Source organism: Pollachius pollachius, assembly GCF_949987615.1.
Source record: "Pollachius pollachius genome assembly, chromosome: 1".
Taxonomy (NCBI): domain Eukaryota; kingdom Metazoa; phylum Chordata; class Actinopteri; order Gadiformes; family Gadidae; genus Pollachius; species Pollachius pollachius.
Genome location: NC_136934.1, coordinates 1,423,184 through 1,434,840, shown reverse-complemented (window position 1 = coordinate 1,434,840; position 11,657 = coordinate 1,423,184). Strand labels below are relative to the sequence as shown.

At 50.8% G+C, this 11,657-nt stretch overlaps 2 protein-coding genes across 2 annotated transcripts; one reads left to right on the top strand and one right to left on the bottom strand.

Moving 5' to 3' along the window:
- Window positions 1–85: 85 nt before the first annotated feature.
- tfip11 (tuftelin interacting protein 11) lies at window positions 86–8,883 on the bottom strand. Its single transcript, XM_079729348.1, has 15 exons — window positions 8,755–8,883; window positions 8,191–8,410; window positions 7,693–7,873; window positions 7,190–7,349; window positions 6,727–6,854; window positions 6,457–6,609; window positions 5,732–5,914; window positions 5,317–5,496; window positions 4,812–4,946; window positions 4,204–4,307; window positions 3,056–3,224; window positions 2,540–2,783; window positions 1,730–1,872; window positions 964–1,129; window positions 86–585 (listed from the first exon to the last, which is right to left on the bottom strand). Exons 2-15 carry the CDS (start codon window positions 8,397–8,399, stop codon window positions 242–244), a joined length of 2,499 nt encoding a protein of 832 aa, XP_079585474.1. The 5' UTR covers window positions 8,400–8,410; window positions 8,755–8,883; the 3' UTR covers window positions 86–241.
- Window positions 8,884–8,994: 111 nt separating this feature from the next.
- srrd (SRR1 domain containing) lies at window positions 8,995–11,535 on the top strand (the record flags this gene model as incomplete). Its single annotated transcript, XM_079729359.1, has 6 exons — window positions 8,995–9,166; window positions 9,296–9,336; window positions 9,448–9,656; window positions 10,039–10,137; window positions 10,623–10,774; window positions 11,286–11,535. Exons 1-6 carry the CDS (start codon window positions 9,009–9,011, stop codon window positions 11,533–11,535), a joined length of 909 nt encoding a protein of 302 aa, XP_079585485.1. The 5' UTR covers window positions 8,995–9,008.
- Between the last annotated feature and the right edge of the window lie 122 nt (window positions 11,536–11,657).

Sequence of the window (11,657 nt, the reverse complement as noted above, 5' to 3'; positions counted from 1 at the left end):
TTAGATTACCGAATAGTAATCATGTTTTTGATGCTCTGACCACCGTTAGAAAGAAATATATTGAAAAAACAAAAAGTCGTCCACATAATATCAAAGTTTTTAATCATGGCTCATCGACACACAAACAAATTCAACATTTGTAGTTTGTTATCATAAAGAAATACTTTTTTTTCCCCCTGAATAAAATAAAAACACTATACATTGCATTACAAGACGAGTATGAAAACACGTGGACAGTAGCTCATTTGGCCATGTCTATGAGGCTCTGTAGCGAGGTGGGCACCCAGGTCTTCTCCCCCTGGACGAACACCACCCCCCGGTCGATGTAGACCACGATGCGGCCGAACGTGTACAGCTGCTTGCCCTCGAAGCGCTTGGCCACCAGGGGCATGAACACGATGTTGTTCTCCTCCGCCTTGGCCTGGATCAGGTCCTTGAAGTTGGTGGGCAGGCCGGCGCTGACGCGCTGGGCCACGCTCTCCGCCTCGCGGCGCTCCTGGAGCGCCTCGTACTGGAAGTCCTTCCTCCGCTCCGTCTGTGTCAGGTAGGCGATGTTCTCCCGGGCGCCGGGCTGCATGTAGCCCCCTGGTGGCCGGGAGGAGAGGGGGAGAGGGGGGAGAGGGGGGGAGAGAGAGGGAGACAGGGGGAGAGGGGGAAGGGGGAGCAGAGAGGGAGACAGGGGAAGAGGGGGGGGGAGAGAGGGAGACAGGGGAAGAGAGGGGGGAGAGAGAGAGAGGGGAGAGTCCAGAGTTAACAGTGTAACAGTGTAACAGTTCACAGTGTAACAGTTAACACTGTAACAGTATAACAGTATAACAGTATAACAGTAACAGTTCACAGTTCACAGTGTAACAGTTCACAGTGTAAGATCTTAGTATTTCTTCTTCCACATCTCTCCACCGATGCACTGGCGTACGAAGGCTCAGGGGGGTTGGGTCCCCAGACCGGGGTTCGTCCACCTACCCACGCCTGACGCCACGGCCCGGTTCATGATGTCCAGGGCCTCGTTGAACTTGTCCTTGATGAGCAGCTGGGCCAGCAGCGTGTCGCTGAACGAGTTCTTCCAGCCCAGGTACCACTTGGTGATCTCCTCGTAGTTGGGGCTGTTGCTCAGCCACGAGCACAGCACCTGGGGAGCAGGGCCGAGACAAACCAGGGTATCACAGACTGAATTTAGACCGTTTTCCGTTCTGGTGCCACTCAAAGCTCCCAACGTTTCCCACATTCAAACAGCGACGGCGGTGTCCTACATGCAAGACAAACATCCAGATCGGTCTTGAGCCGTCAGGGTGAGGCGTCTGGGACACCTCGACACTCAGCTGGGAGGAGCCGGGGAACCAGAAACCCTCCGGCCACCAGATAACTCGCCCCACCTCCGGCGCTACAGCTGCACTATATTAAAGGTAATCTAAAGCCCCTTACCTTCACGAACCTGAGCTTCATATAACAAAGATAATCTAAAGCCCCTTGATGTTCACTAACCTGAGCTTCATATAACGAAGAAAATCTAAAGCCCCTTACCTTCACTAACCTGAGCTTCATATAACGAAGAAAATCTAAAGCCCCTTACCTTCACGAACCTGAGCTTCATATAACAAAGATAATCTAAAGCCCCTTGATGTTCACTAACCTGAGTTTCACAATAAAAAGATAATCTAAAGCCCCTTACCTTCACTAACCTGAGCTTCACCATAACACAGATAATCTAAGCCCCTTGATGTTCACGAACCTGGAGCCACTTGGGGAAGAAGTTCTTGTCCAACAAGGACATGAGGCTGGAGAGGGACAGCATGCTCTCCCAGTCCATCACCCAGTGGAAGGGCTCCATCTGCTGCTGGTGTGGGTTGATGACCAGGTCCCCGAGACACAGGGCTGTGGGGGGGCAGAGGGGGATCACACATCAAGCCCCCTACTCCTAGACCGGTGACTCCCCAGCCTCTTGTTTCATGCACCCACCCTCAGCACAGAGCCAGCACCCCTTCATCAACAACAAACCACAAAGGTCTCCCTGTGAACTGATATTATAATTAGGATTTAGCATCCGTAACCTTGCAATATCGTAAGCCTCATAGCATAACGGTCTCAGTTATATTTTGGTCAAATTGTGATATCTAACCAACTCTTCTCTCCTGCCGCTGCTGATTCACTGTGCCTCATTGGCTGTATCCTAAGCCAATCAGAGGGCTTTTTACATTCCACAATCACCATCTGCCTAATTCATTTATTTGACCTAGGCATTTGTGACACTAAATATAAGATGAACCTTAAAATATGACTCAAGTATGCTATAAGGCTAACGATATTGAACCAATACTAGATCCTTAAGGCCGTTATCTCTGGCCTCAGGTCCCAGACCCATCGATGTTAGACCCCCCTAGAACCATCAACGTTAGACCCCCCCCCCAGACCCATCAACGTTAGACCCTCCCCAGACCCATCATCGTCAGACCCCCCCAGACCCATCAACGTTAGACCTCCCCCAGACCCATCAACGTCAGACCCCCCCAGACCCATCATCGTCCCAGCAGCCCGGCCGTACCCAGCTTGGGGAGGATGTTCTTGACCATGAAGGCCTCCCAGGCCCCGGGGGAGAAGACGTCCTTCCAGGGCTGCAGGATGAGGCGGGCCGAGGTGTCGCTGGGGTGCCAGCGCTGCAGGGCGTTGGCCAGCTTGCTGCGGATGGGCGGGTAGAGCGGCTCCAGGCGGGCCTGCAGCAGGGGCAGCCAGGGGTGGATCCAGGAGTGGATGGGCACCGTGTCCGTCAGCGGGTTCCAGGTATCCACCTGGACGCCCCGACCGTTTCATTAGTACCACACATTTCGTCATGCACCAGGTCAGACGGGCTTTTACTTTGAGGCAAATACAAATCGTACGAATGAAACACAACCTAGAATAAAGCGCACATCTAACCAGACGCACACAGACACACACGCAGTAACACACGACTAAAGACAACAGCGCACAGACTTTCACAGGACCCCCAGGACCAACAGAACCCATATGGTCTGAGGTCTGGGAGCCGCTGGGAGCCCTGACATTAAGCGGAGCGCCTTGCCTCTCTCTGGAGCCGGGGCAGGACCAACTGCTCCAGAAGGTGGTCCACGATCCAGACGGGCAGCAGCGGGGCCCACACCTCCATGCAGTCCACCATGGCCCCCACGGCGCGGGGCTGCCAGCCCGACACGGAGGAGCGCATCACGGGGAGCCACACCTCCCACAGCAGCCTGGGGACACACCGAGGCAGTCCTCCAGGATCACTCATGAACAGTTCACCACACCACACACACCGAGGCAGTCCTCCAGGATCACTCATGAACAGTTCACCACACACACACCGAGGCAGTCCTCCAGGATCACTCATGAACAGTTCACCACACCACACACACCGAGGCAGTCCTCTAGGATCACTCATGAACAGTTCACCACACACACACCGAGGCAGTCCACCAGGATCACTCATGAACAGTTCACCACACCACACACACCGAGGCAGTCCTCTAGGATCACTCATGAACAGTTCACCACACACACACGCTGAGGACATCACAGTCCTCTAGGATCACTTCTCCCCATTAAACACTGGGGGGGAACAGTTCCTCAAAATAGACCTGAAACCCCTGACTTTAGACTTTTCAGACCCGTGAAATAATATCACTTAACAGGGCTCCAGACAAACTTTATGCGTTGGTTGCACTGGTGCACCTAACTTTTTTTTTTTAGGTGCACCAGTGCAAGATTTAGGTGCACCAAATTTTTCATTGCGTCGCCTTTAACGCCATAAGGTCACCTTTTTATCGCTCTCCATAACTTTCATATAATGTGAATGATTTTTGAAGAAGAATAATGGTGCGTTCCAGGCAACCCGTAACCCGTGTTTTCACAACCTTCTACCCGTGAAAATGCCGACCGAGCTCTTTCTCTTATTGGTTTAGAACATGATATGATCCTACCATGAGTGTGAGTTTGATTACAGGAGAACACAGAGCGATGATGCGAAGGAAATTTATTTTTTCACCCGGGCTGCGTCAGGTGCACCAGTGCGACCTATAAAAGAATATTAGTCGCACCCTTCAATATTTTGGTCGCACTCTGCAGCCCTGCTTAAGAGAAAAGGTGAAGGTTCACATCACATGGAGACGATGCCTTTTGCTGATCAGTTTGCTGACCTATCAGCCCCAGACTCTTGACCCCGGGCCCACTCACCTGTGGTAAGGATCCATGTTGGCGTCGGGGGTGCTCGAGTGCAGCTGCCTGGACTCCAGCAGCGCTCTCCACTGCCCCACTTCCTCCAGGCCGTAGGTGCTGTCCTACCACGCAACACAACAAGGGGGATTGTGGTGAGTAAACCACGCCTTTCAGAAGCTCAATAACTTCCTTTCCAATGGGAAACCGTCTGTGTGCTCGCGGTGTTCTGATACAGCGGAGTACTGCTGCGTGCGAGTTGGGAAACAATGGCGGACTGCAACATCAACTCTACGAAGAATCACAGAGAAGGTGGACTTCTGACATCAGCGGTCCAGGATTTGTGCTGGTAAGAGATCTCTGACCAGCTCTCTCCTAACCCTAACCCTAACATCTAATCCGCAGAACATGTTCTGCGGATTAGATGTTAGGGTTAGGGTTAGGAGAGAGCTGGTCAGAGATCTCTAAGCAGCTCTCCCTAACATCTAATCCGCAGAACATGTTCTGCAACAAACTCTCTTACATTACTAAATTATGTTATTACTATAATATTTAGAGGGCGCCCCAATCGGAGGGCCACAGCGGTCGGGCTGAGGACAACATGTTTAACTGGCGTCAACAGGCCGTACTTTGAGGGGGTCCCAGGTCCGTAGCTTGTCCTTCAGCAGGGGGTACACCACGGCCACGGCCAGGTCCGCCAGCCCCATCACCTTGTACTCCTCATAGTAGTCCCTCTGCAGGGTCTCGAAGATCCCAGCGCACTCCTACCGCAACAGGAAATACATCATAGAACGAATATTAGTATAACGTATGTTACTATAATGTATATTAATACAACGAATCTTAACCTTACGAATGTTCATATATTGTACAGTATTATTATTATTAGTATTAATATTAGTATTAGTACAAAGTATATTAAGTTAACGAATATTAGTATGTTTATTAATATAACATATACTAACATGAGGTATATTAATACAACGTTTATTACTATACATAATATAACGTATATTTAATAAAGTATATTCATATAAAGTATGTTGATATATTGTATTTTTACTCTAGTATAACGTATATATTAACATAAAGTATTTTAGTACAGGCCTACTGTGTACTGGCAGCAGAAGGTACCTGCAGGCTGGGGCCCTCCCCGGGGGCGCTCTCCCCACACTGGAAGCGCTCCACCAGCTCCAGCACGGCCTCCATCCTCCTGATGGCGTCCTGCTCCACCTCCAGGCGGGTCTGCAGGGCGGACGACTCGTGGCTCAGCGTCACCACAATGTCCTTCTCGTGCTGCAGACGCCTGGCCGACTGGGGGGGGGGGGGGGGGGGGGGAATAAGATAAATACACACTATATCAACTAACAATTCTATATGTATATCGATCTATCTTTACACAGTTATCTATCTATCTATCCACACACACACACACACACCCGGTGTGTGTGTGTGTGTGTGTGTGTGTGTGTGTGTGTGTGGATAGATAGATAGATAGCTGTGTAAACTAAAGCCTGACCGCGGTCCCAGGTAGGCAAGCAAGCCCCACCTGCAGGATGTCCTGCTCCGTGAGGTCGATCAGCAGCTGCAGGTTGTGCTCCAGCTCAGGCAGGGTGAAGCCCGAGGGCCTCTGGTCCCTGCTGGGCAGGGCCTCTTCTGGGACGCTGTGCTTGTTGGTCATCTGGCTGTAGCTGGAGTAGACCTTCTGCTCGCGCCCAGTCATATCGATCACCTAGCAGGGAGCCGGAGAGCTCATCACAATCACATACCGTATGAAAAACAGCTGAACAGGAAGATATTAAAAAATATATTAAATATAGAATCAGAAATGATAATGTGTGGCTGTGCAAATGTCAAAATTAGACATGAGAGATGAGCTGATACTCTTTCTCATCTAGAGAGGAGCTGATACTCTTCCTCATCTAGAGAGGAACTGCTACTCTTCATCATCTAAGGATAAGTTGATACTCTTCATCATCTAAGGATGAGTTGATACTCTTCCTCATCTAAGGATGAGCTGTTACTCTTCCTCATCTAGAGATGAGCTGATACTCTTCATCATCTAAGGACGAGTTGATACTCTTCCTCATCTAAGGATGAGCTGATACTCTTCCTCATCCAGAGAGGAGCTGATACTCTTCCTCATCTAGAGAGGAGCTGATACTCTTCCTCATCTAGAGAGGAGCTGATACTCTTCCTCATCCAGAGATGAGCTGCTACTCTTCCTCCTCTAAGGGGACCCCAGCGGAGTAGAGGCGTCCCCTCTGCACCCACCTTGACCTGGGCCAGCTCCCCAGCGGGGGTGCCGGCGTTGCGTCCGGCCAGCTTGCCTTTGGCCTTCAGCTCGTCCACCGTCCTGAACGAGTACTTGGGCTTCTTCTTCCCGGCCGGGTCCCGCCTCCACTGGCCCAGCTCCTTCTGGAACTCCTGCTCGGAGAGAGGGACCCTGGGGTTAGGCTCTGGCAGCGGACGCTTCCCTCAAGACCCAGGAGGGAGCAGAACATCTTTTATTCAAGTGTTATTCGTTTAAATGATGGAACGTACCTTCTCCTCCTCTTCTTCCGAGTCCACCTTGGGGAAGTCCTTGAGGCTCTGCTGTGTGCGCTCGTTGCCGTACGCCCCGACCGCGCCCTTACCCTTCCGCACCTTGGCCTCGATGGGGTTGATGATCCCTGCAGCGACAAAGCGCCACGTCAGGCGTCTCCAGCACATCTATCACTTCAATGTGTTGCCGTTTATATCTTTTAAAAGGTGACATATTATACAACCAGGTGTGACTGTGATTAGCAGTTGCAAGCGGTTTTGAAAATGTGCCGCTTCTGACATCTATCCAGCGCACATCTAGGTGGACACGCCCACCTGTGGTGTCAGAAGTGGCACATTTTCAAAACAGCGGGTACCGGCTAACATGGCTAAACACTAAAGGCACAATAACACTCAAACCTTAGGGATATAATATGTCCCCTTTAAACGCTGTGTAAACGGTGGTCTCATGAGACCCACACACCTTGAGCGTTCTTCCCCAGCCCTTTGCCGGGCTGGTAGCCCATCTTCTGCAGGAGCTTCTGTCCGATCCCCTTGGTATGCTTCTCCCAGTTCCCGATGTCCTGTCCTGGCCGCACGCCTCCGGCGAACCTCTGGGGTTGGTTCCCACGGAAATTCCCTCCCTGGGAAAAGAGTCGTGTTTTAACGGGGTCACTGAATTAAACCAACATATAGGCAGTTCGAGAAAAGGGAGAATTATTGAAGTGCATAAAGAAAGGATGTGGTCGTGTTGGTACATTTTGCAGAATAGATTCACAGGGACAACAGCACGCTGTTCAATTGTTATTGCATTCCACTGTAACCTAAGCCACTGCTGTTTCAACTCTGAAGTCAAATGACAACGTCCAATCACAATGAATCATTTTCTGAACTAAACAATCAAATTAAAATCACAACTCTTGTAGCAAAGGTAAGCATAACATCGACATATGTATAAAGATGTAATCATGTGAATTATACAAATACCGTCTGAAGTTTTTTAGGTGCCGCCCCGCGTGATGAAGGTGGAGGAGGAGGAGGAGCAGAGCCTCCATCATCCGACTCCTCTGAGTCCTCAGGGTCCTTCTGCTGCTGCTTCTTCTCCTCCGCGGCGCTCTTCCTCAGCCCGGCGCTGATGAAGTTCACCGGCGCCGTGTAGTCCTTGGACCTGAAGGGGAACACCGACAGTATGGGAACCAATTCCTCAAAGATTGATCAGTGCACGCTGAATACGCAAAGACACAACATACACGTGTTGTGTCAGGCCACAGTATCCGGTCGAGCCATTCGTGATGGGATGGTGGGTCAAAGCGTGACCTACTTCCTGCCTCCACCCCGACCCAGACCCGCACACACTTTCCATGACTTGTGTACGCTGAATATGTGAAGACAAACCGCACACATCCCTGCGTTTCACCGTGTCAGCCCACAGTGTCTGTTCGAGCCATTCTCGGATGAGATGGTGGTGGTCAAAGCCTGGCTTACTTCTTGCCCCCGAAACTGGGCCTTTCCCCCTCGTCGTCGGAGCCCCGGTCGGCCCAGATCCCGTAGGTCGCCTGGTCCTTGGTCTGCCGGTGGCGGCGCCGCTCCGGATTGAACTCGTTGGCCAGGTCCCAGTCCGTCACCTCGAAGCTCTCCATCTCCACCCCGTCGTCCTCCTCGGTCCTCCGACCGTACAGGTGGGACATGGACATGGCGAGACTGCCTGGAGATCGGAAATGCCAAGATATTATTTTGCATTATTTATATCATATTACAGCACACGATGAGGGCGAATGACGTTGTTGTTACATGAATTCAAGCGGCAAAGTGTTGAAATGATACAACAATCAGTACATGCACATGTACTATAATTAAACCCGATTATTGATCGTCATCAGTACACAGTAGATAATTATTAATTATAATGTAATGAAAGTAAATAAGTTAAGAGTCTGGTGGAGTAACGTCCACATTAATGAACACATGAGGCTAAATAAGCACCACTTGAGACATTAATGCGCATAGGAGGTTGATGATAAACGGACAGAGTAGTCCAACGTTATTCACCTGAATCCTCGCCTTATCCGGCGGATAAAAGTCTTAGTTTATCACTTTACACGATAAACGAGTATTTGTTATCGCGGCTAACGACACCAGCACGACCACTTCCGGTTGACGTCTGCTCAACCGGAAGAGTAACGACATGTGCTACACTGAAGGCGGTCCGACCCGAGTTCTACAATAAGTAATGGCCCCTCTGTTGCTGAACATGTGAACGCATGACAACACAGATCTGACTGAATGTCAATGTGTTTGGAGGTATGAGTGAGAAGGCGGAGGAGTGGCAGGTGGCCCGGAGGAGGAAGGGAACCCCGCGGAGGTCCAAGGCGCCACAGGGGAGCCTGATCCCCCAGGATCAGGGATGTTGTCAGGATGAGTTCAACACCAACAAAACCCTTCTGCGGATACGAGAAACCATGTGAGTATAATAAGTCACATTTATATATATATATATATATTCAAAAAAGGGAATCAAATGTTCCCACAGTCCTCCCATTACTTCCACCACAAGCCCATGTAATAAATCCACCCTAACCCTCTTCTGTAGGTCTGAGTTGAGATGTGAAGACTTTTGGCTTGATTGGAAAAGTGAGTAAGATTACGTTATTTATCATGAAAATACAAGTAGATCGGTATCGTCAAAATTAAACTGATTGGTGGAGACACAATGAAAACATGTGACTGAACCCTTCCCCTCAGAGCGGCTGTTGTCCAGCTCAGCGACCGCCGCCGCACCTTCACCAGATGGTGGCGCCGCTGAGCTACCTGTGGACCAGCAGGAGGAAGGCAGCGTCGGCACGACAGCTCCGGGGCTGGAGTGTGTCTGCTACGGCCTGGGTTCCTTCTCCTCCTGCGTCTCAGCTCGCTACCAGCTGGCCATGCTGCTGCTGCTGCTTGAGGCTCTGGAGGTCAGATCAAGCAGGGGTTCCCCTTGTTGCCGTTGGATCTCACACACACCACAGTCCCATTCAGTACTGCTTCATCCACACCATAGCAGAACGGCTTTCCTTTGAAATAATATTATATGATTAGCACTAAGCGACAGCGTTCATAAGTTTGAGCCAGAAGTCAATGTGTACTTAAAAGTCAACCCAACTTTATTGATCAGTAACAATACACGTCCTAATAACAAATTCAACACCTTGTACTATTTTACGACTTTCTCGAAAGAGAGCCAGATGGAATGTTCTCAGGTCAGTGTTTGGGATTCACCACCTCCTTTAATAAGTGCTGCGACTTGTCTTGCGGAACCGGTTTGATGCGCATCGTGTCACATGACCTTCTCTGTAGATCCCCCCCCGGCTGTGCTGGGTGTTTGATCCCGTGTTCTCGGCAGGAGAGAAGGAGGTGCTCCGAGAACTGGATCTCTCGGTTCTCACCGAGAACGAGGTACACGGGGTGTGAGGAGATACCGGGGTTCGAGGTGTTTAGGGGGACACTAAACATCACAATGGCCTTGTTACAGTGTGATTACACATGTAGTGAGCAATGTTACCACCTCTAACAGCATCCTTTACATGACATTACATTATGGAACAGCCTAACCAAACTCCTAATCCTATTCCCAACCTTTACCCCTAACCCTATTCATAAACTTAACCCCTAGCCCTATCCCTAACCTTAACCCCTAACCTTAACCCCTCACCCTATTCCTAACCTTAATCCTAATATGGCCCTAACCCTATTATGCCCTTAACCCTATCCCTAACCTTAACTCCTAACCCTATCCCTAACCTTAACCCCTATCCCATACCCCTAACCCTATCCCTAACCTTAACCCGGTGTTATTACAGGGGGTTCCATGACCTTATATAATATTCAGTATGTGTTGTTAATGCTCTAACACATCGGTGTGTAATAATTCTTGCTCTAAGGAGGGGAAGCGATTGACGAAGAGGCCGACCATCTTCTATCTGATGCATTGTGGGAAAGCACTTTACAACAACCTGCTGTGGAGGAACTGGGAGAGAGAAACGTTACCTCTGCTGACCATCATAGGGAACAGCTTCTCTGGCATCCAGGAGAGGTGTGTACACTACGGCTTTACACGTTGTTCAATGAAGTAGGCGATATACTAACTGATCGTTAACGGTCCAGAGATGACAGTACCTCAAGAGGTAGACCAGATCACCTGGGACACCTTGTTCAGGGACACCTTGTTCGGGGATCGAACCAGCAACCGAAAGGTTGCTGGTTCGATCCCCGAACAAGGTGTCCCTCAGCAAGACGCCTCACTCGGACTGCTCCTGACGAGCTGGCCGTTCCCTTGCAAGGCTGACGCTGCATCTGGTGTATGCATGAATGTATGAATGGGTGGATTAATGGGTGGATGGTTGTATGAATAAGTGAATGAATGGGTGTATGAAAGCAGTAGTTGCTGCCTCTGGTGTATGAATGGGTTGAATGAACGGGTGTGTGAATATGTGAATGAATGGGTGATTGGGGTGTATAAAAGCCACTAGTACAGTGTTTAAAAGCCTGTTGTCTAATGCAGTCCTCCTCTCCCCCCCCCCCCCCCGCCCGCTGTGCCCCCTCAGGACGGTCGACCGGGAGCTGCGGCGAGACTACCTCTTCCTCCACCAGGCGGTGGCGCTGTGCGAGGAGCGGCCGCTGCCCTGCCCGCCGCGCCTGCTGGACGTCTTCAACGACACGGCGCTCATCACCTTCCCACCCGGCCGCCTCAGCCAGCTCCCACAATGCACCTGGGCCGAGGCCGCCGAGCCGCGGTACGAACACTGCCCCGACCTGGAGATCATACGGAGGGAGGAGGAGCAGGGGAGGAGCTGAGGGGAGGGGAGGGGGAGGAGGAGGAGGAGGAGGAGGAGGATCTGAGGAGGAGGAGGAGTAGCAGGGGAGGAGCTGAGGAGGAGGAGGAGGAGGAGGAGCAGAGGGGAGGAGCTGAGAGGAGG